Genomic DNA, 25,484 nt, shown 5'->3' on the forward strand with positions numbered 1-25,484 from the left:
TCTGGAGAGCATACTTTTACGGTGAGATGCACAGTGCTTCGGCATCTCCAGCATTACAGGCAGAATACGGTCTGTGGTGAAACAAGGCCTCAGTCCCCTAATCCTTTTCCTTGAATCCTACTGCATCAAATATAGCCAGCCTCTCCCCAGCAGGTGCTAGAGTTTTAGAAGGTCAGACAGCTGGAAGAAATACTGCCCAATGAAGTTTTGTACTTTTTCTTTTTTTAGAGCAGAGGCCTCTCCTAGGCCTTTTAACACTTCAACCAATTTTTGGAACGGGAAAAGTGGAAGAGCTAATCCCTACAGATACACTCAACAATGCAAACAGAAGTCTGGTGGTGCTCTGTTAAACTTAAGGGTTTCTCAATTTAATACTCTCATCTAAAAGTCTCATTAGAAAAATACGGTTTATGTCAGACAGACCCACTACCAAAATGGCCTGATATCAGTCCCAATGTTTACCAGGCTGACAAACTTGTTTGACTTTGTCATCCTTAACTAGGTCTTACGCCTACGGTTAGTTCAAAGCCAATAGTACATTTTCTTTGCACATATAGAAATAATATTTTCTTTAAATGTGCAGTTGCTATAGCTGTGCTACGTACACTTGTTAGGAATGACCATTAATCTTCTATTTAAATTAGATGCATTAGTTACTTTAAAGAAAATTTATTTCCACAGCAATAACACTTTTTTAAGCAGCAGCATGATATTTCTTTTTTATGGCATATGATTGGACTACAGAAAAGGTTAATGACACCAGCTTGAGGAGACCGGATCTACAGACTTTGCCACAGTTTGTTTAAATAGATCCTTTGATCTCCTTAGCCCAAATTCAAGCATCAAGGAGTTGTTTAGGACGTATTTAGCCAGAGCTGAGCTTACAGAAAAAGTACATTGAATTCCACATGCAAGCAGTACAGCATCGGCCAATCAGAAGTCTTTTGATACAATGGCTACGAGCGACACTCCGCTGATGTCAAATAAGACTGCATTTCTGCAGGCTGATATTTCTGCCCATCAAAAGGTGAGCTGCTATCAACTTTGGCTGCCCTTTACATCTTTTCACTTTGCCAAAGATTTTCTGGGGCCTACACAGCAATCCTACGAAATGCCCCGTTCAAGTTTCAAGCTAACCAGTCAACTGTGATACATTATTATTTTCTAGGTCCTTCTTTCGATGCAGAGGGACCTCCACAATCTGGATACAAGAAAAGTCCTTGAGATCATACATAGAACCCAGGCTGCAATTCAGAGCGATCCTTTGGTACTTAAGCTTTCCCTAAGGCTTTCAATATCTTTTTATGTTGATTTGTGCAGTAAAATATTCCTACGAGTCTGAAGAAACAGGGCTGGATGTATCACATTACTCAACATAGTAACTACAGAACTGGTAACAAGACATCCCTGCCCCCTAACTTGCATAGATTTACTAAATGGAGCGAAAGAGAAGGAACTGAGAAGGTAGATGAGCAGACAAAGTTTGAATGCATAAGTGGATATGCATATACCCAAGTTTCTCAATGTAACCTATTTATGATGGAAAAATATGCCTTCCTTGTTTCTGCTGAACTTACATAACCCACGTTTCCTAAGGATCGAGGCTCCGCACTGTCATTGATGGAATTCATTTAGAGAATAGCCTGTACTATTTCACAAATCTTTCCACCCAATGATTGATGCACAGTGTCACGAGTGCCTGTTTTCCAAGCGATTTTTAAAACCTATGCAAAGTTATAAATGCTGTCTCCATAACCTAGTAGAAGAAATTCGAAGAAGCTCGCAATAGAAACAGAGCATTGCTAAAGATTTGTAGACAGCAAATATAGGTTTTAAAACTCTACAAGAACTAAAAGGAACTATACATTTTGCAGGAAAGACGGAATCCATATCTGGCACTTGAGGATACGGTTTGTGGGGAAGCTTGCATGTAAACTAAAGTGCAGCGGAAAGCAATTTTGGGGGAAAGCCAAAAATTCTTGAAAAATGAGCTTGGATCAAGTATGCTACATTAGCATGCAATCCAAAAAATATGCTTAAGGACACAATTTATGGGAACAGCTGACAATCCTTGCTGAACCACCATGGAGCCATCAAGTATAAAGGCATGCAATACATGAAACATGCTGGAGGATATAGCTACAGGAAAGGCCCACATCCCTTTCTAAATGCACGTGCTCTCGTTTGCTGTAATGGCATGCATTCATGACAATAACTCAAAGGTGCAATTTGTGAAAAACTGCAACCCTTGATAGATTACAGCACTATTACAAATTGTACTACAGAATCTGCACCTTGTGACAGTTTAAAGTCAGACTAATTGATCTTGAAACCAGCTTGGTGGAAATGCATGCAACCAACGAGAAAAGGTTAAGGATCACAATACTGCCTAAATACATGCGACTCCTGTTTGCTATAATGGCGTCAACTCCTGGAAAAAAACGATGAATACAATTTGTGTAAAAGATCCACAATCCTTATTAAAGACCTACATTGTTGATTTGTTGTAAAGGTATGCAATCCACAGCAGAGGCTTATAGTTACAATTACTTGGAAATACCCAAAATCCTAGTTATTGGCATAAGGATCCAGGTGGCTGTAAACGCACACTCCTTTTGCATGTAGGTGTTGTATGATAGCTGTTGAATCTGCACATGCCTCTCTCGTATAAGCATGTTATTTCACTCATGTATGTACCTGTTACAGCTGATGATAAAGATTCAGGTGGACAAATTCAAAATGAACATCCTGGTTTTGCTTGAAGATTAAGAAGAAAGGGTGAGGATTACTGGACTAGTTGCTGTGTGAACACTGAACTGGTTATTAGATTACTACCCTATGACCTGGGAACCTATTTTCTCTCCCACTTGTTCTGCAGTGCTGCTTTAGTCACACCCGAGGTTCACAGACATTTCTTAGTGCATCCCTGCCTACATATACGGACTAGAGGACACCAACCAAACCCACAGCCTAATCTCTGATGCCTCTTTGCCCTCTCCTGGGGGAACTACTAGGAAATCTTAAGTCACACAACTAGCAAATTCCAGACCCTTTCCTCCTGTGATCGGCCAGTAGTGTACCAAGTAACATTTTGATTTAAGCCATTACCTATTGACATTTGATCACATGATGGATACACACCTGTGCTTACTCTGTAATAGATGAACATTCAACAGCACAATAAAAGAACACTGCACGCAAAGTCAACACTGCTTAAGTTAGGACAGATATATCGCTGAGCACTGCCATGCTCACAGTAGCAGTCATTAAAATGACACAGCAAAACCTGAACTATGACAGCAGTTACTAGAAGTCTCAACACACCTCCAACAATGCCCTGCTACCCCATTAGGCAGCTAGCACTCGAGCCCAAAAGGACACGCTTCCAAGATAAGCCACTAGCTAAACAACAAACAGTAAAACTTACACCGAATACGTTACACTTACCCAACAAGGCACAAGTATGACAAGTAGCTGGATATTCCCACAACAGCTAGCTAAAATGAAAAGCAACACACAAATCTACACCAAAACTCGATTCAGAAGTCTAAACACACAGACTACAGTAGGTTGGGCCATTAGATGGCTCTCATAGTAATAATCCTAACACCAAATGTCTAAGACAGTTCTACATATTGGCATCTCACACCTAGACATTGCAAAGACACTCCAACAAATAAGTCCCTCTCAGAGAAGAGAGGACAGACGAAAGATAACACTGACAACAGATGCTCTCATGCTAAATCTCATACCTTTCGGACACCTGTACCTCCTATATGGCATGGACTCCTACTGCTGCGAGTATACATGTATTTATGATATAGCATTTCTAGAGCACAAACCTAGCCAAAAGGCAGTAGAGCATGCACAGGGTCATACAGGGCATACACACAACGAACGATAAAAGAGGTGGATAAGTTGGGGGACAAATAATGCATTGTGACTGATGTACTGTTCTTTAAATACTAATCTTCAACCCTTTCTTAACATTAGAGCAGCATTAGGGAGGTCCTGATGGATGCAGCAATGTTATTCCAGACCCTGCACATGTTTAGGAAGGACCTCAAGACCTGGCTCTTCGACTAATCCGGAGTACCCCCCTAGCGCCTTGAGACCCTCACGAGTGAGTAGCGCACCTTACAAACCCTGATTGATTGATTGGGTGCACAGATGGAAAATGCCTTGTTTTTTCTTTCTTTTTTAAACTGCTTCATCTGCGATCTTATGGTATCCTGGCTGCGGGTGTGCCAAGAGCCACCAGAGATGCTGAGCTCGTCTGCAAGATAAGCAGGTGTCCTGGTTGTGATGGCTCTGTAAATGATGCAGGTGGTTTTGAAGAGATTGCAGGCCGGAAACGCAGCAAATAACATTTCAGACAGAGGTGATGTGATTGTTGGACCGGGCCCTTCTGGCAGGTCCACCCCTGAAGTTTGGCTTGTTATATGTGACCTGGGAATGGGGATTCCCGCTCTGAGTGCGTGTACATGAGAGAAGCCTGCCCTCCCATAGGAATGCATGGGGCATGTGTGTGTCCCCGATAGTTCCTGGGGCGTGGGGAGTACAGGCCCGAGTCTGGTATGTATGGATTCGTGTGATTGAATGCTTCAAGATGATGTATGCGGCTTGTGTGTGTCTAGAAGAGAAGTGCCACTTCTAGACATCGGTGTGTGTGTGCAGTAAGTATGCTGCGCGTGATTGGCTGAAGTGAGGGAGGGGCTGTGCCTGTATCCTGTATGGGTCTGGGCTGTCCTCCCACAATGCTGGCTCCACCCACCTGGGGTGCGTCTGGTGTCCAAACCTGGCCAGTAAGAAGAAATTCCTGATAACCAGTTCTAGCTGGTTCTCATCCTGCCTGCCCCTTTTTAGACAAAGGGGTCTCATGTATAAAAGGAGGGTGTGCCCTCTTCTCTCTCTCTTTTTCCTGCTTGTCCTGACTGGAACCCTGCCAGGGGCATGCTGCTGCGTGGGCTCAGGGTTGGCTGGCCTCCATGGGCCCTGCCCTGCTCCTGAACTGCTGTTGGCCCTCTTCCCCTTCTGGGAACTGCTGTGCTCCCCCTGAATTCCTGGACTTCCCAGGGACCCTGCTTTCTGTGGTCCTAGCGCCTGGGAGCGCTTTCCTGCTGTCCTCGCGCCTCGGGGCGCTTCCTTCACACTTCTAGCGCTGCGGAGCGCTTCTTGGCTGTCCTAGCGCCTTGTGGCGCTCATGCGTGTTTCCAGCGCTGGGAGCGCTATCCTCTACCAGCCGGAGCCCACCCGGCATGTGCCCCGTTCGTGGGAGGGGGCCCGAGCCCCCAGCGAGTGCCTACCTCGCTTGCCCCGTTGTTGTAACTCTTATCGAGGGAGCCTACTCCTCGTAATCTCCCCCCTGAGTTCACCGCCGCCGCCCGGGATTCTTGGCGAGGCCCGCCCCCGGGCCGCGCTCTGATTGGCTGCCGGCCCGGGCTGGGCTGATGACGTCTCCCCGGGCCGCGCTCTGATTGGCCGGCGGCCCGGGGAGCTGCAGAGGCGGAGGAGAGAAGGCCGAGAGTGCAGGGGGTGGCGGGAGCCTACTCCGCGCCCCCGCGTCCCCCCACGAGTGCTGCCGCTTCCCCCCCGGGGCCCCCAGGAGCTGGAGGGAGCCCCGGAGAGCGAGGAGAATCCCGCGCAGACCCGGTGAGTGCCTCGTAGGGGAGGGGCCGTCGGGGCACATTGCCGGTGCCCGGCCCTCCCCTCCAACGACCCGTCTGTTGTGCTGGTGGCCTCGTGGGGCCCCCAGTGATGCCGGGCCCCCCCCGAGGGGGACCCCGCTTGCCCATACCTTGCCTGAGCCCCGAGAGGCTCTGTCCGTATTTTACCCCCCAGAGCCCCGTGAGGCTCCACCGGCCTTTTAACCCCTCGAGCCCCGAGAGGCTCCATCTGTGTCTTCGCCCCTGAGCCCTGAGAGGCTCCAAAAACCCCCATCCTGCTGCATGAGCCCCGAGAGGCTCCACCATGGTCCTCGAGCCCTGAGAGGCTCCACCTTTGGCCCCTGTCCCTATGAGCCGGGAAGGCTCCGCCCACCATTTTGTCCTCGAGCCCCGAGATGGCTCCCACGTGGCCCTGGCTTCTCGAGCCCAGAGAGGCTCCCCCATTTGGCGCTTTCCTCCTGAGCCCGAGAGGCTCCACCCTAGTCCACTGTTCCGAGTCTGTGAGGCTCCCACGTGTTGGCCCCATCCTGGCCCCTCAGCTGCCCAGCACTTCGTGGGCAGCTGCTACGTGTAGGTGTGCGCTGGGCTGCTTACAGCCTGTCCTGAACATTGAGACTCTGGGCGTCCTAGCCCCGGAAGGTCCGTTGGCCTGTTGAAAGTACTAGCTAAATGTAACTGTACTCCTTAAGAGTTATTCTGTGTTTCCTTCCTACAGGTACGTCTGTGGTGTTATGTGCCGTGCCATTCCTTCCCTCCTGTATAACCTTGCTTCATGTGTGTTGATACTGGTTAGAGTGAGTTCTAGTGCTAGTCCTATGAAACCCCGGGGCGTGACGTATTCTAATGCTAAGCTCCTGGTGATTATGTGTTCTAGTCCTAGTTCGAGGAAACTCCCAGTTGGTATATGTTCTAAATGCCGACTCCATCATGTGCATATCCCTGGCAGTGGTCCCATGGCCCTGTCCTGTATATTGTCCCTTGTAAATCCTGCCCGTGCCTCTGGCACCCTGTAAGGTATGTGTTCCTATGTGTCCCTTTTAATACAAAAGCTATTTTCATATATATCTTGTGTGGAGTCCTTTTGTGGGGGGCCCGGAAGGTTGTTGCTGGGGGTGCGTGCGCAAATGCTTTACACATGACCTCCGAGATAGGCCTGACTGCTCGTGCCAAGCTACCAAGGGGGTGAGCAGGGGTTGTCTTGGCGGGTGACTTCCCTACCCTAACTAGAAGTGGTGATTTCTGCCTGGCCTTGGCCCAAGCCTCGGCCAACCAGGGATCCCATTTCTAACAGTGATCGTATTTCTTAAAGCCAGGATGACACCTGCTGCGCGTTGGATGTCCTTAAGGGGTGCCAGTGTGGAGTCTGGGAGGCCATTCAGAAGGGCATTACCACCATCCATATGCGAAGATACAAGGGCTTGAACAGCAGTTCTGAAGTTACTTTCTGGAACAAAAGGTTTCACTTCCTTTAGAAGAGAGCACGGATACCAGGCTGTCCTTTTTGGGCAATGTGGGCATGGTTGGTGTCCAGGGTGAATCCTAGAGACTTAGCATTCAGTGAAAGATGAGATTTGAAGCCATCGAGGTTCATGTCATTAAATCACGTTTGTACTGTTTCTGGTTTGTTTTTTGGCAAATAACAGGAATTCTGTCTTGGTTGAGTTGAGCTTCGGAGAGGCGCTGGATATCCAGGTCTGGATGGTGTGCATGCGGTGTTTGAGACGTTGAAATCCATATGGGGCACCATGTATACTATACAAATGTATCTAACATGACAAAGGACTTCAAAGGCAAGGTCTAAAATAACCCACACAGAACTCTGCGTCTTCATAGAAATTCTTCTGGGCATTCCTACCTTTAAACCACGAAGGCATGAACTGTTACTTCAAGTTGGGCGGAGAACTGGAAGGTGTTTATCCAAAGAAACATTTTGACTGTTATGAAGGTGGTTGCAAACTAAACATTCAAAACACAGCAGAGTACTAAACCTATTTTATGTCTTCACTCATTTCACAATGTTTAAGATTACCTAGTGCATATCCCCGCACTAATGTAGAGACTGCAAGAAGAGAAGCACTGACAATGCCAAAAGGTCTTGCTTATGCGAGAGCTATTGGCTTTGTCAAATGTGTTTTAGCCATTATGTACACCAGTGTGGCTGCTGTTCTGCATGGCTAACAGTTAGCGGCATCGAATAGGGTGGGGTAGATTGGAGTGGGGTGGGGTGGGGTAGACTAGAGTGGAGTAGATTGGAGTGGGATATATTGGAGTAAAGAGGAGTAGACTGGAGCAGGGTAGATTAGGGTGGAGTAGATTATGGTAGAGTAGATTGGAGTGAGATATATAGGAGTGGGGTCGTTTGCAGTAGGGTAGATTGGAGTTGGATAGAGTGGTATGGGGTAGATTGGAGTGGAGTAGACTGGGGTGGAGTGGGGTAGAGTGGGGTGGAATGGGTTTTTAATCGACAGGAGTGGGGTAGATTTGGGTGAAATGTGATCGATTGGAGTGGCGCGAGGTAGATTGGGTAGAGTGGAATGGAGTGTGGCAGATTGGTGCAGATTAGAGTGGGGTAGATTGAGTGGATTAGAGTGGGTGGAGTAGGGTGGGGTTGGATAGATTTGAGTGGAGTGAGAAAGACTGGGGAAGAGTGGCGTAGGGAAGATGGGAAAGGAGTAGATTGGGTTGATTAGAATAGGGTGGAGTGGATGAAGGAGGGGTAGACTGGAGTAGGGTGCTGTAGGTTGAAGTGGAGTGGGTTAGATCTGGGTGGAGTAGATTTGAGTGGGATGCGGTAGATTTGAGCGGGCCAGATAGGGTAGAGTGGAGTGGGGTAGAGTAGAGTGGGGTAGAGTAGAGTGGGGTAGAGTAGAGTGGGGTAGAGTAGAGTGGGGTAGAGTAGAGTGGGGTAGAGTAGAGTAGAGTAGAGTGGGGTAGAGTAGAGTGGGGAAGATTAAGGTGGGGTGGGGTAGAGTGGATTGGGGTAGATTTCAGTGTAGCGGGGTAGATTTAAGTGGAGTGTGGTAGATTGATGTGGATTGGGGTAGACTGGAGTGCGCTGAAATTGCCTGGGTTAGACTGAGTGGGATAGATTGGAGTAGACTGAAGTGGATTTTGGTAGATTGTATAGTAGTGGATGGAGTGGATTGGAGTAGATTGGGTTAGAGTGGGGAAGATTTGAGTGGGGTGCGTAAACTAGGGTGGTATAGATTGGAGTGGGGTAGATTGTGTGGAGAGGGGTAGACTGAAGTTGAGTAGATTGGAGTGGATAAGATTGGGGTATATTTTACCAAAGTGGAGTGGGGTGTGGTAGATTGAGGTACATTGTAGTGGCGAGGGATAGATTGAAAGGAAATGGGGTAGGTTTGGGTTGGGTAGATTGGAGTGGGGTTAGTGGTGTGGAATTGAGGGAGATTGAGTGGAGTGGCATGTTGTGTCCTGGAGGGAGTGGTGTACATTGGAGTGGCGTGGAGTCAAGTGGCGTGGCATGGCGTATTGTCTTAGAGAAGAGGGGTGTAAGGGGAGTGGCATGTTGAAAAGTAGAGTGGCGTAGAATGGAGTGGCAGAGCATAGAGTGGAAGGGCATTGAGTGGAGTGGTGTAGTGTAGTGTGGAGTATGCATGGTGTGGTAGCACACTGCAATTACAGACAACACTTTTTTCAATTGAAATGACCATTACATTTGCACCGAAATACAGTTGTACTGCACACAAACGATAATGGGTGCAAATGTCATCATCTAGTGTATTGATGTGTTTTAATCGTATTCAAACCAGGTTCCACTACACTTCATAATCACAAAAGAAAAATGTGCCTTGTTTGTTCTAGTTCCAATATATTTGGAAACATCCACTCAGTTCATTTATTTTTGTTTACTAGAAAGAAAAAAAAGACCATCCTACAACCTATCGTCTTACATGGATACTCGGCAGAATTGTCATTTAAATTCTCTCACTTTGAAATGGGAGAAGAAAAGTAAACACCAAGCTTCCTCCGACAGAAGATTTAGATCTGCTCTCAAATAAAGATAGTGCTGACTCTGCACTGCTGAGTAGCTGTGACCTACAATGGCATTTACACGTGGCAGTACCGGATCGGTCACTCAGGAGTGAATTGCGGTTAAAATCTGTGATTTAACTCTGTGAAAAAAGCCACCCGATATAGTATCCCTTGTTTTGTTAGGTTAAAAATAAAAAAGGTGCCCAACAGCAAGAAATTTCTATTGACTTACAGACTTGATAGAAGCTCAAATTAAATTGTTGTTTGAAAGCGAGGTTGAGGAATTTGTAGGAGTAGTGGACTTAGCGTATTTAATTTTGGAAACTATCATGGTAACTATTAGGCAATAATAGCCTACAAACCAACTAACAACGCAGACTATACAGCTCAAGTTCCCAGTATTTGCCGCTAACACAATCAAGTGCAAGGCATCACAGGCAGGGGTACAAATGACATTAACTCTGGTTTGGGCATAAAAACGCACAGCGCAAAGTGGAAACGAGAGTGATGATGACAGAAAAACAAGGTGGATGGTACAAGAAATTAGAGTCTGGTACAAGAAATTAGAGTCTGGTGATCAGAGTTACAGCCCAAAAACGTAACCTTGAAGTCGACTGGAAGAAAAATGAAACACTACCTGCTTAAACCAGATTTAAAAATAAAAAAATACTGCCTTAGTAAGCCTGTTTTGAAGCGGATTACATAGCTGCCTCCAAACCACTTGTGAACTTCTTCGCAAAGTTACATTTTAACCATGTGTAAACGAGCAGACAGTTTTCAATGCATACTTGTAAGTAGAATGGCAAAGTCAATGTGAATTGGCGGCTTACTGGAAAAGAATTTTGCTAGTATTAATGACCATCTAGCAAAAAGTTATTGATGACTATCTAGCGAAAAGTGATCCTAGTTAAAATGACAAAAACACTCACCCCACAATTAATCTGGCAACCACCTAGGATTACACATGTCCTACATACTACCGCCTTTGGACATCTGGTCACATAAGCGATAATAAGACAAGCATATTTTAGCAGGGACTGAAAAAAATATATTCATCGATGTATTTAGCTTTAAATATGCAATTTGTTGCATTAAATTGCCTGATTTCCTAATCTAACGTTGGAACTGTGCCATGTCAGATACATGAGTTGAACCAGAGTTGTAATGACGCAGGCACCATGATTTTCAGATAAAATTGGACTTTATTGGGGCTTGCGATTCTTGTCTTTTTCACCAGAGCTCTTTTCACTCTCCTGCATCAGAGACATTAGTGTACTGACACAGCACAGGTTTCAATACTCGAGCCCCTGAGAACAACGCTAAAATTGTGGTGCATACGACACAAACATGGCAGAGCCCTTCTTGTAAGCGGTACATTGCACAGAAACCAAGTTAAGTGGAACAAAAACAAACAATGCTTTACCTCGGTTGCAGATGGAGCAGAAATTGCTGGGACCTTCACTGTGCTTCTTCAGGTGATCGGCCATATAGGCTGCCCGCAGGTACTTCCCACACACTTGGCATGGCACTTTGTCTTCGTGGCAGGCCAGGTGTGAGCGCAATCTATCTCGAGTGGCAAAGGAGGCATTGCAGGTCTATGGAGCAATGGGAACAAGAAGAAACAGAGCAAGAGTAATAGAGATGAGGAAAAAACAAAGGCACCATAGGCCTGACAGAGCAAGATCCGGGCCTAGCCTTCTTGATATGCTAAGCATCTACAAAAGTTCTTGCCTGCTCGGGTGAAGAAAATCCTTATTCTAACTGCTGGAGCCAGTGGTACTTGCCCACCCAAAGATTGCCCGCAGACCCATGTACAGTCTCATTCTTTTCAATGTACTTCTACACAATGCTCTCAGACAACATAACTTTACCTACAGGTGAATGCCTTAAGTCTAGAATTAAGGTCAAAAATCAGTCTACTGAATTGCTCATACATTCTTCATCTTAGAAATATCCTCTGGTGCCAAAATTATATTCAGAGTTGCCAAAGGTTTCCCCAGGTGTGCCTTCCATCCCCAAAAGTGTCACACCCATGGTAAAAAATGTCATTATCCACAGTTCTCTTGCTCTTTTTTTTGTAAATTGGCTGCTGGACTTCACAACCACAGTATGCAAATATTGGAACATAATTTTTTTGCCTAAAACTAGCTATCATGAATCCCTTTGAGAAAATAATTTTGCACAGATTCCATTTATATGAACCTTCTGCGCTTTAAACATGAGATGCATCCTCCAAAAGGGGCTTATTGCATCCTTTCTTCTAGGATCAGCCAGGATCAGAAAGTGAACGTTTTTCAAGTGGATTTGTTGTTGAAAAGTTGCACACAATTGCATGAAGAAAATGTTGCCTAGCGGGGCGAGCTGCCGCCTTGGGAACCTGGAGGCCTAGGTTTGAACCCCAGCTTCGCCACTCGATTCAACATTGTGTGATTCTGGGTAAATCACTTAATCCCCCTGTCCTCAAATGTATGTAAAATGTATTTGTGTAATCCTGTGATGTACACGATCTTGCAGATCATCTCCTGACCCGTAATGTAGAGCACTCTATATGCTTCATAGCAAGGTTTGGGCCATAAAATTATACCAATATATACATGAATCTCATGCCTAAGACTGAAAGTCCAGATCAGTGGATAGTCAGTGGCACAGAGAGCACGCAACCCATGTCTAGGTATAACCATGGTCACTTAGGGTGTTACATCAAGCACACAAAAGGTTATGTTATAGAAAGTTGTATAGCGTGGTCCTTTATGAAGGCAAGGAGGGTGGGTATGTTCCTGAGATGCGACGGAAGGGAGTTTCACAGCCTGGCTATGCTGTTAATGAAACTCCTTCCTCCCCAGCTCGCTTTCCTGACTCTTTTAGTGGTAAACAATCTAGGGCTAGATTGTTTACCACTAAAAGAGTCAGGAAAGCAAGCTGGATTCTAGCCGTAGCCGATCAAAGTCGTCTACTTGGAGTGTACCAGCTAAAAAACTTCCATAGAAATTTCGGTCCCTTTCTGTGCAAGGCCTCATGAGCCACACAGAGCACCATGAATTTAATTTGCTGTCGCACCAGGAACCAATTAAGTTCCCGAATGCCTGCGGATATCTGCTGAGATTTGGGAGTATCCAGAATCAATCTGGCGGCTGCATTTTGCACCACCTGCAGTTTCCCAAGTAATTTAACCTGGAGATTCATATACAAGCTGTTACAATAATCCAGCTTTGACATGATTAGCGAGGAAACAACAGTCTTCCTGGTATTTCTAGGGATAAAAGGGAGGATTTTCCTTAAGGTTCTAATGGTATAAAGAGGAGGACACTACCTTAGACACCTGGGCCTCGTATCTGAGCTTATCATCCATGATAAAGCCAAGATTTTTGGCTTTGATCACCGGAAGGGGAGGTGAGCCTAGGCTGTCAGGCCACCAGGCAGGAGACCATGCTGGAGAGAGATTACCAAATAACAGAACCTCTGTTTTACTTGAGTATGGGGGTCTCTCAATTTTAGACAATGTTTATTCATCTAGCTACTCAGCGGAGTCATGCACTTATGTAATCTTAAAGAGTAGTTGACATCATTGTCCACAGCTGATAACAACCAATAGGATGTTGGATTTGGATTGAAACTTTTGATTAAAGAGGCAAGTTCTGAGACGTAAATATTAAAAAGCGTGGGGCTCAACAAGGAGCCCTGAGGAACCCTGCATGGCAGAGTAAAGGGTGAGGATGTAAACTGACCGAGATTCAGGGTTTGAGATCTCTGATAGAAAGGATGTTCATGTAAGAGCTTTACCTTTAACTCCTATAGCATTCAGACGGTGGACCATTAAACCATGGTCCACCGCGTCAAACACTGCGGACAGGGCCAATAAAATAGAATAATGCCCTTCTTCTTTCTTCTGTGGTTTTTATCAGTGCAGTCTCTGTGCTAGGATTTGCTCTAAACCCAAACTGATTGAGGTCTAAAAGCGGATTCTCAAAAATAAAATTGAAAAGTTCTGCATTGATTATTTTTCTACAATTTTAGCTGGCAAAGGAAGTCTTGAGATAGGACGATAATTAGCAGGATCGCCAATATCAAGATTTGTTTTTTTAATAAGAGGAAGGATACAGTCTTGTTTCCAAAGTATGGAAAATTACCCTTGCAAAAACATTTGATTAAACACTGATGATAGATGGGAAGCGGTGTGCTGATTTGCAAGCTTTAACATCTTAGCGGGACATGGGTCATCAGGAGAGCCAGATTTGTCAGCTAAAAGAAGAGTGGCTACTTAATTTGGAGATGTTGGAATAAAATTCTGTAAGTGAAGAGTCATTAGTCACTTCCTGATCTTTTAAATTTATGTTAGCGTTAGATTTGTCGAATAGGTCAAAGTCGATCAACCTTATTTCTAAACGTCAGAGTGAGCGTATCACAGAAATCTTGATTGTGCATAGTAGAGTAACTGAAGTATGTTTTTTTAAGACCTGAAACAACTCTTTTTTGGAGTTACCAGCTTTTTCAATTTGTTGTGTATAATAATGGTATTTTTCGTCAATGACCATCTTTTTATATTTTGCAAGAATAGCTTTATATCGTTGTTTTTCGGTTTTATCCTAATGTTTACGCCAGTTCCTCCCTTGCCTCCTCCATGCTTGATTTTCAAGTCTTAAAGCCAAGGAGCCGGAGGTACCGCTCTGTGCTTATTTGCAGAGATAGTGGGAGCTAGTTTTGGAATCATGGATTCAAGCCATGAGGTATAGCTTATGGCTGAGGAGTTAGCTTCCACTATGACACTCTAAACAAAGACCTGCCTTATGCAAATCAGTACTTGCTCTGCTCCTCATGGGAAGTCTATCTCATACTGCCAGACGAGGTCCCCTCCAAAAGGGAACATAAGCAACCACAACAATGGGGTGGATGCTACCCAGAGCAATTGCCAGAGGCTTGAGCAATTTGCTAGCATTCCTCTGGTCCCCCATTGGGTTTTTGATAGTAGCCTGGAGTACCAGCTCGATCCCATCTTCGAGGTGTCATGACAAGTTGAACCCTCAGCGGTCACAAGCTCTGGATCAGCATCCAAGGATTACTGGTCATGCTCCTTCTCAGGTTTCCTTGGATGCTTTTTCAAATGAGAACAAAAAGAGGAAATGCCAGTCCATATGCACTAAATACAGAAGGTTCAGAAGCTACTAGAATACAGCATGAGAGTATTCAGATATGTTCTCATCCACAAAACCAGGGATAAAGAGAGGTTCACTAGGATCTCCTGTTTGCAATTCATTCAGCCTTCAGGATGAGAAATGATTAGCCTTTAATGTAGAAAATACATTCGACCACATTCTGAATCTATGCTATTTGTACCTCTTATTCATAGTGAGTAGACAACACTGGCAGTTTGCTGCTGTTCCACTTCTACCAACCTCACTGCCAGCAATCTTTTCGAAACACGTTTCATCAGTAACACCAACCTCTGAGAGAGTTCATGTCTCTTAGATACGATCTCCGATTGAATGGTTGATCGAAAGCTTCATGAGTAAGGGGTCTCTCAACAGCTTGAAATTGTTGGAAGTTTTACTTTCTCACACTTAACCACATCTACAGAACGTGGAAGAAAACATGCATCATCTAATATGAAACCTTGTTCAAGTCCTGAAGTTAATCAGTCTACCGGGACTTGAAGTTTCATTGTTCCTCAAGAAAGATCCAGGGGATGGGGGCAATTCCTGTGGGCACAGGAAGCCAATGTATTTAACATTTATTCAGACACTGTGATGCTAGTCCGTTGTCACTCCTGCTTTGCTAGGATTTATTGTGCTGCTGCTCAGGGAGCAGCCTCTTTGGGAGGCACCTTCTAAACCCTCTCAGGAAGTTATAGAATGGGGGAGATGCTCATCTGTAGAATGGGGCATTGTGTCATCAAGAAAATGCTTGATTTGAAAACACTGTACAAGTGATTAAACATTTCAAGAGAGGGGAAAGTATTTCCTCTCTGTATAAAGTCTAACGGCCCTAGGTGTAAGTGGTCCCAAAGAGGAGTCTCGATAAATGCCCCTCCACCCAGTTCTATAAAGCAGGCATTCTTAGCAACAGATAGATTACATTTTTTAAACAAACTCCTTGAGGATTCTCCAACAAGGGTGTTTCTGAACTTGGATGATTTGCTTCAACTGGGATGCAATACAGGGCTTATTGAAAAGAGCTTGAAACTGAGTCTTTGTTTAGTTCTTTTTTTTTGTTTATCATCGGTGTATCTCCTTACTCAGTCTGAAGCTATTCGGAGCAACGCCTCACAACTGGGACTCATGACTCTCAGGTGCTAGAGATTGGAACAGCTCTCCGGAAGAAAAAAAAGACAACAAATATGGATATAGATCACATGGAAAATAATTCTGGTCCTTTTTCTGTCTCTTAAGAGACACAAAATATGAACTGCAGGTCTACTTGGGAGAAGAATATCATGGTGGTGGCTGATCGTGAGCTGTACTCACACCATACCCTGACACTTCAGACACACAGTCTCCTCTCGAAAATGAGACTGTTGCTGGCAATGATACCCTTGTTAGCCATCACCTAGAAATAATCTGAAATTCCGAACTACTAAATCCTTGACAATCTTCAGGCTTACAGATTCTCTATTTCATCTAGTCCTGCAAATTCTGAGCGGTGGCAGTGTTTGATTGCCTCAACTAAGTGTTTTACAACAGACTTCAGACTTGTTAGTCCTTGAGTTTTAATAGCAGTGATCTCTTATGTATTTTTTTACTTTATCATACAATCGCACAGCAATAAAACCAGTGGACCATAATAGAGTTGAACGTTGGCATTTGCAAATCAAGCAAAGGTAAAACCTTTGGATATGTTTTGCACCAAGTAAAATGTCCTTAAATGATGTTCAGTACACTTGTGAAACAGATCAATGTCAATATGTATAATACCTGTTGGACCTTGATGCTGCCTTTAGTTGAGCAATTTTAAGGCAGATCGGAAAATTGGCCCTTCAAAAATATCCTCAGTTTCTACTTGCAGTAGACTTTTTCGTGGTCTTTACTACAGCTGTAAGGTTGGCGAGTACTGCCAACAGACTAGCCATTCACACGCCTTGAGGTTTAAGATAGTACATGCACTACATTAAAACATGTCCTAGATAAGGAAACCTCTAGGTGCTTGGCAAGAGCAGGAAAGATCGTCAATCTTTCATGGTGTATAATGACATTTCTAAAAGACAGCCAGTGTACCATACAGATGGTTCTGCATGATCATTTACTGCACTGCACTTCTTTGCTGCAAGGTAATGCCAAAGAGATTGGTTGGCCATTTTTAAATCCTCTTAGTCATGCAGCAAAGACTGTAACATATATCAGTAAAATAGACTTCCTATGCTAGATTCTGCAAAGCAGTTCAATGATACTGGAGCAGAGTCCCAATTTGGCTGTTCAACACTAGATCATAATTTGGGTGAATGGATACATTCTGGGATTCTAACGTCCTCACACTACTTCTATTACTACAAGACATTGTGTGGTGACCCTACAGTGGAGAATTTGCATACTAAAATTATCCAGATACTCTTTTATCCCTTCAAAGGCATCATAAGCATTATCGTCTGCCCCGGTCTCACAATAACCGAAAAATTTGCATCATTCTACTGACACTTCTGAAATGATAGCCCATACAGGACTGGAGTGTCGATTATCTACACGTGTTATCATTGAACATGGATTCAGCCCAGCCAATGCGTTTCGTCCTAGACGGACTATATCAGGGTTGTGAGTAAATGCTCAAAACCAGATGTATCATCTCTAGTTAAGCTTTGCGTTGTAATTGAGTGGTTCCCAGACGATAGTATCAAAGATGAGTCATCAAATATTCTATGTTCAACTCCTGGACGGAATTCATGTTTACATCTACAAAAAGAATATAAATAAATCAATATTTTTTCAATAAGATTCTGTGACTCCTGTGTATTACTAATGTACACTCCCGTAATTACGGGTTGGATAATTTATATATTTGGTTTATATTAATTAGGATGTCTGGGCATCATCAATGAAGGAAATGTGAAGTTTAAAAAAAAAAAGATTAATTATATTATCAAATTATAACATGTGTACATAATAGACATTCCTGACCTGTATGTGCTAAGTAGTTTTGAGTAGTGATTTGTTGGCGGTAGAATCACAAACAGTGGAGTTTCTGGGTCTAATTAATATGGAGTACTTTTAGTGTGACTGTCCTATAGCCCTACTGCCTTTCTTGGTCTTATAAACTTCTGAAATGATGAGAATACACCTTTAGGTATTTCACCAGTAACTGGTTGTTTTTGCTAGCATATAGAATTGTCTGAATTCTCAGTCGAGGGATATTTCAAAGATGAAAACCGTGCAGAGGAACACAGTAACCAAAAGAAGCAGCTGTACTATATTAATTACTACCAAGTAGAACTCAGTGCCAACATGTCCTACCATCAGCATAAATGGTACAGAAAATGATGTGGTAATCTGCATATTCCAGTACTCCTAGCTGCTGTCCTTAACATCATCACCAAAAGATATAGCGCTATAGTGGGTTCTGCTCTTATAACAAATGCTGCAAACCTTGATGTTGTAACATATTTCCTCTAATAAGCACACTCCCCACAAAAAGGAATAATGCCACACACCCAACTTTGCTCAGTTCTGCCCTAATGCTCCAACTCCAACATAAAAAAGATTTGACACCAACATCTCTACATTTCACACCTATAACTTAAAACTGGCTTAAATGTAGTACTCTTCAATAACAACAGCATCGATACCAAAGATCAGTTGGTACCCACCCAATTCCCATACACACACCAATGCCATTTCAGAAACTACCCTATAACATTAAGTCGTTTTCATAAGTTATAACAAATATACTTTGAAGTGTAAATATCGCTAAGTGTGCCCCAATGCTTTTTTGCTACAGAGCTTTAAAAGCCACACATCTATCCACACTTGCCTCCATACCCAGCTATTCAAAGTCCGACAAAGAGAGCCATCCAAGTCCTCTGATCGTATGAACAAAGCATCATGGTTTCAGCATCCACTCGATCACTTCAGTCATCACAAAACCAATGTCCAGTTACAGAGTTCCTCTATATGCAGCATTATTCCAGACACTAATCTGATCACCTGCCAGTGCATGATCCTAAAGGCCACCACAAGTTTCAACACCGGTGCCTCACAGGCCTATTAGTAACACCCACCTGCAATCAGATACTCATTGTTCTAATGCTGTGATAAATCACACCCTCTAATAACAAAAAGCTGATACATGCCTTAGAATCTGTTCTTTGAAGGCACTCATGTTCCTGCCTTGGTAGTCTTTGCAGCATTTTTCCAATGTCACGGGCCCAGATGTACCAGCCCACCAACTTCACTACTCACAGATCCTACAGACAAAGCATCATTGCGACAGACCTATCTGTACTCACCGGCCTGCTCTGGTCCCAATAGGGCCTACACTCAGAGGGTACTGTTGCCACAGTCCTACTCTCACCCTGCCCATCTGCTCTTGTACCCGCGGTTCCTACCTCACATTTATGAGGTCTTTCTGAGGTATGCACCTGTTTGATGTGCCCGTTCAAGTGGTCCGGTCTAAAGAAAAACAAAACAAATGATAGGACAAGTTAGACATGGCAGTATTGACTCCAACTACCCACACCACTGCCCGACATGCATCCCAAAAACTCGACCAGAGTCAGGGCCGCGGTCCGTGGCCCGTCATACTCCATGGGAGTCTTACTCAGGCTCACAATGCACGCTGGGCCCTGTACTACTGGTTGCAAGCTTCTAAAGCCAGGGTTCTACAAAGGTAATTATAACTTCACATCCTGCTACTCATAATGGAATAATACATAGTTTATGAAGGTTAGGTAGACTACTTATGCCAGGATGTACTAATATATGTAGCTAAAGCAAAACTAGTACTAGCTGCCAAAAACAAATACATAACCCACAATTCCCTGCAATATTTATTGAGAATAGCAATGAGAAATACATTTTCTACAACACACTAGCATAGACAATAATATATTAGTCAATACTAAACAAAACTATATATGAATAATTACTGACAGGGTACGCCAGGGTATGTGTGAAGACAGTAATAAACAGAACTGTATACAGTATATTTGGTCTCTTTCTTAATATCAACAAAGACTACATTCCCCTGGATGCATTTTAAAACATGATTTCAAGATTACTGTATAGCACTATGAATTTCATAATGGCTTGGGTTATGGGAATCCTGCAACACTTACCAAAACTACTTTTCGCAGAAAGCGCTATGATTTTGAGAGCAGACAATGCTAAGAAAGAGTACGTACCCCACTGATGCATCATGATAGTAGGTAAAATATAAAATAAGGACGAAGTACATATGATATATAAACATCTCAAGACACAAAAATATTCATTGGAAGCATATATTCTAGTATGTGGCTGGGACAGAACTCTGCTGGCATACTGTATTTTTCAAGACAGTCAGTCCTAAAATGCACAGTGATGATGGGATAGGTGTGTTGGAAATCGAAAACCTCTCACGCCAAAAATCAACAGACTGGAAAATATAAATCAGAACAGTGACGATTAAATAGTGAAAGAGACCCAATAACTGCATTGCTCGTTGGGTACAGTGTGGAACTGCATGGACAATGCGCTCAATGACCACAAAGCCCAAATACAGCACAATCCCCCCATGAAAACAGGTTTGGGACTTCTGGTCTAAGGGGTCATCTAAAAATTACTTGTCCGGATGAGAAGCTTAAAACAAAATGATACAGACATTGATAACCGCAAGCCTAAAGCATTTGGGATTTGTTTTAAAATGTCATTACAGCAAGTGCCGTGTTTGATGCTTTCAGGCTTATAAAGAAGAGATTTGCGTTCCGGAAGATTTTGTCCGGCACTTGAATTAGGAAAGAAAAACGGCAAATCACAGAATTCAAAAGGTAACAAGCATTGGAATAGCCAATATGTCTCGCATTTGTGACCTTAGGTGTTTAGTCTTATAAGCGGACTGGTCCATGACAGGCCCTGAGGAGAGCATACCCATTTTATAAGTCCTTTGAAGACTGTGTCTTTAAATTTCCAATTAGGTGTTTTAACCAAAATGAGTTTAAAGAACACTGGGGACTGAAAAAGTGTGTTCAAGGACACATGGTCAACTACAAATCCAGGTGTGGGTTGGATCGGGATGGTGCCGGGGAAAAGAGGGTGGCACTTTTGCTAAGTTCAATTACTATTCTTTTAATGGTGTTTGTTCTTACTGTAATGATTTTAATTAATCGAACAGTTAATAAATAAATACACCGCAATACATTGCAATAGTTTTATAATCATCAAAGAGGCAGAGAGAAGAAGTTGTAATTCATTCGGCTTCCGGAAGTGTGAAATATAAATCAATGGAGAATGAATCACTTGTCCTGTGTGGTACCAGAGTCAGGGTTCTTGTTCGTCTAAAAAAAAAACGAATTCACAAATTAACCATGGGTTCGGTGTATCTTGCTTCTCCGCAAGGTTGGTTACAGGACAAGCATCAGCATTGGGCTTTAGTTATGCTTTCCTCCACCTGGAGGAGGACTAACTGGTATTGGCAGTAGTGATTAGGGAAAGTGAATTGTGGAGTGCAGTGAAGCTAAAATTGCCTACATCTGATGACCCAGTGTTTATTTGTCGTAGATGGGACAAGGGTTAAAATTAAGTGATGGTGCGGTGCTAGAAGAGTTACTGTTCTATCACACCTGTGGTTAGGGTGTTGACACGTTTCAGCCCTTCTACGCCCATTCGGGACTGTGGGCTTTCTTCAGGACCAAGGAACGGAACATTAGGAAGAGATCAAATGCTAGGGCAAGTAGTGCACTTACCCTTCTTTTTAAGAGAACATATTTTGACACGTGTTGTAGATGTTACTCGGTCTACAACTTATCAAGGGGGGAATTCGCCTCCATCGGGGGACGAGCGACTCGACTCACTTTTCTGAGTCTCAGGAACAACTTGTTCTGGCGCCGTCTGCCGTTCCCCGGTGTTTTTTTTAGACAAACAAGAACCCTGACCCTGGTAACACAGGACAAGTGATTCATTCTCCATTGATTAAACTAAGTGTTTAGCCAGAGCTATTAGTTTTGCTAATGTTTGTAAGCTATGTTGTAGAGTATTGTGCAATAGTGGCAACTTCTTTCTGCCTGTTGTAATGCTTGTTTGTTATTTGGGGGGGTGGGGGGTTGGTATGGGGGTGACAAATAATGAGAGGATGGAGTTTGGGAAATAGTTCCTAAATTACAATGCTAGCAGACAGAATGAATAGATGCTATATTCCAAGGCCAGATTGAGGTGCTGCTTAGGTGCTAAACCTAAATACCAGTCTTATAATACTAAACCCTTTGCTGCAATCAACAAAGACTGTATAACCTTGCAAAAATACAAACACTAAAGAAAACAGGAATTATGGGCATTCACCCATGCGCACTGGAGTTCTTTAAATATCGCCATGCACTTTAAAGTGTGAGGCCGAAGGAACGTAGGCTCGATAAAGATATAACAACTCCATGTAAAGCAGTCACCCCAGAGCGGGCTGTTTGTGTTTATAGGGACACTGCAGGTGCCTCACCCGGTCAATAGGTCTCCAAAGGGTACAAAGTGCAGGATGCAGAGGTTAGATGTTCAGGGGGAAGGTGGAGTACTTTAGACTGTTGCACATGCCGCATAAGTTGTTGGCCCACCAAAGGATTCTCTTGTGCGAGAATGGTGCCAAGCCGTGAGAAACTACCATCCACTGCCCGTTGGATCTTTCCTGGTAGACGAAAATATGCCATGATGGTGTCTGCCAACAAAGCATCTGGATTGTCTGATGTACAGCTTGGAGTCTGGAGGTCCAGTTTGACCGATTGTGTCCTCAAATGGTCTCCGATCCCCAAACCTAGGGGCACAGACCTCCGGCTCTTTTATCTTTTTTGTGTGCACCTCTCCATAAGGTTGGTGGAGATCGCCACACACATAGGTCTACGCTTTAGTAGTAACTGTGGGAGGAACAAGGTGGATCAGTTGGAAAATGGGGAATGCTTACTACTAAATGGAAGGTGTTTAGGGAAACTTAAGGAGGGATTCTGGACGGGCATGCTAATACAAATACATACCCACAAAACAGTATGCCCATTTCTATTCACAAACTACGCTTCTCGTGTTACTATCACCCCCAACCCCTTAAAAGTGCAAAAACAGGTGTAAATGTCTAGGAAGCAAATCAAGCACAGGGTTTGCAACACATTCCCATGGAAAATAGTGGAGGCAGGGAACTAAAATAACACCCCCCCATGGAACTAATGATGAACTCATTAAATTATTTCAACATTCAAAGTATATATAGATTTATTTTAACGTTAAAATTAAATATACTTATAAAATAAGTATTTTATCATTTTAAAAGTGAATTATTAATACATGTTATTAATAATTAGGAACAAATATTTACTATTACTGTATTATACCTTAAGGGTGTACCTATTGTATTGTATCTAGAAATTAAAGCCCAAATAAGCACATGAACTGGAAGGCCGCTTTTACCACACCAGCTTCCATACCTTCCTGCTTCCTTTACAACCTAGTGCAACTGGGCACTTTAGTGTGATTGTCTCACCTGTCATGACCAAAGACTACAACTCCCAGAATACAGCAGAATATAATGAGCACACTAGGGACTGGAAACGCCTCCATGATATCCAGCCACCTGGTAACTCTGCAGCTTTATGAAGCCTGTGCACCTTCCTTTAAAAAGGTACCAGGTGACTCCATGTCGCCATGACCATAATACTACAGACATGCTGCTTTCTTTTACAGATTTTTTCAGATGTGTTGGTTTAAATGCATCAATTTAAGTGAACCAGGATTACAAGAGTCAAAATGCAATGAATGGTTAAGCCAACCCCCAGACCACCAGCTCCCAGTCCTTGTTGGAAACAAGCATTTGCAATGCAATAGGTCTCGCATTATTAAAGTTAGAGCTATTGGCATTGTAAATGGCAATGCCTTTTATTTATGTTTTTGTTTTTAAACATCTACAATGCTAATAGCTTAGCCCCTTCGCTGCGGGGGTAATTCCCCCGCTGTGCTGGGGGAGAGGGAGGCGCGCACAGCGCTCCCATGCTCATGACGAGCTGATCACCGTCACCCCACCCATCTGCTCGCGTGTCCACCGTCTAGGGGGGGAATACTGTGTCACAAACAAAAGATTTTTCGGTCGGCCAACTCATGATCAGAGCTCTTGCTAATATTAATGCAGCAAGTGCAGTGGCACCGGGGCTATGATGTTGATAGGGCCCTCTGCACCCCAATTATCGCTCTCGTTTACTGCCCAATGCAGGGGCTGCCAACTACTCTCCTGAGTTGTATTTTATTTCTGCAGTTTTATATAGCGGGAACTCGACCGGACGGTAGTCTGTGCCAGGTTAAGAATTTTGGGGGCCCTGGGCAAACATTTGTTTGGGGGCCCCTATATGGAACAAATTTGTTCTTTATTAACCATTTCCTACTAATTCAAGTCCACATTCTAAACAATATAAAATTATGTTACATTTTTACCAAAGTTCAGTTTCTCAGGGGGGCCTTGAACTGCGGGGGCCCTGGGCAATTGCACACTTTGCCCTTCCCTTAAAACGTCTCGTCGGTAGTGGAGCGCTTTACATGAGCACCGGTTACCTTACGCGAGGACACGTTCATTTTCGGTGGGCACAGGGAGATGAAGTGATTTGCCCAGAATCACAGGAAGTTTGTTGAGCCGAAGCCATGACTCGAACCTGGTTTCCAGCGCCAGGGTCGGCAGCTCTGGCAGTTATGCCACATCCGCTGCCTTTGCTTCGTATCCATGGTGTACACCTGTGACCCCGGCGGCCGGTGAGTGACCCTAGGTGGGCGCTAAACTGCCGGAGACGAGGCTCTAGTCTCCGGCCCCGCGGTAGCAGCATGGGGGCGTCCGCAGCACCGCCCCCCGAGAGAGGCGGCTTAGATTACCGCCGGATTATCCCCGCCAAGCGCCGGTGCGGTGGCAGCGCCGCCAGGCCGCGGGCCGCGCATTCATGTGTCACACTCGGACAAAGAGGGAAGGGAGATAAAAAGGAGGCCGTCGCCACGAGGGCTTCTTACCCCTCCACGACTGCCCCCCTACCCTGCCCCGGCTCCGGCCGACCTCCAGAGCGCCTCGAGGCTTCTTTTCAAAGAGCCCCGGACTGGACAGGCCCATTGTGCACCGGTGTCTGCAGCGAGCTGAGCGCTCCCGGCGACAGCACCTGCTCCGGGCTGCAGGGGGCGGGCCTCGTCCCGCCCCGGCAGCTCAGGAGGTGCAGCGCCTGCTGCGGAGATCTGTGTTTACCATGGAGGCCTGGAGGGGAGGGGGTCACTTGGAGGGTATTGGGGAAGCATATCCAGATTGCCACCTCGCATAAACTCGTACTAATATTATTAAATAAAAACGTAGACGTTATCTAAGCACTCACCACCAATTCGATTTGTGGCATTCGCCGAATATACGAATGAGAGGTAGTGCAGCCGCCTCCCAGGAATAACAGTGGCAGAGACTCGAAGAGAGATAGAACCACGGCGCTGCCTGTCAAAGCCCCGCATGACTTCATTTATTTAGGGAAAACTCTGCATATAATATCAGCGCACTGGTCGCAGCAACCAGCATGCACCATCATTTCTCCAGCTGGAAACATATTTATGCATTTAATTATTTAAGGGACCGTGCAATGCTGGAAATGGAACAGAGGGCCAAACAAGCTCGGTATCCGGCCTGGGAGGAGTGGGAGGGCGGGGGCTGCCTGCGCATGAGCAACATTTC

General features: G+C 44.4%; 1 protein-coding gene across 4 annotated transcripts in view; it reads right to left on the minus strand.

Annotated features, from left to right (window-relative positions):
• The window catches only part of PATZ1 (POZ/BTB and AT hook containing zinc finger 1), a 42,770-nt gene that overhangs the window by 9,649 nt on the left and 7,637 nt on the right, over positions 1 to 25,484 (minus strand). For 2 of the 4 annotated variants that reach the window (XM_078667718.1, XM_078667716.1), the window contains exons 2-3: positions 19,219 to 19,249; positions 11,086 to 11,257 (exon numbers count right to left, since the gene is read on the minus strand). In XM_078667718.1, the coding sequence (XP_078523844.1) occupies positions 11,086 to 11,257; positions 19,219 to 19,249 (203 nt within the window). Of the gene's footprint in view, positions 1 to 11,085; positions 11,258 to 19,185; positions 19,250 to 25,484 lie in introns of all 4 variants that reach the window. The other 2 variants (XM_078667717.1, XM_078667715.1) reach the window with 1 other exon arrangement.

The sequence above is a fragment of the Lissotriton helveticus genome, chromosome 11, assembly GCF_964261635.1.
Source record: "Lissotriton helveticus chromosome 11, aLisHel1.1, whole genome shotgun sequence".
Classification (NCBI taxonomy): Eukaryota; Metazoa; Chordata; class Amphibia; order Caudata; family Salamandridae; genus Lissotriton; species Lissotriton helveticus.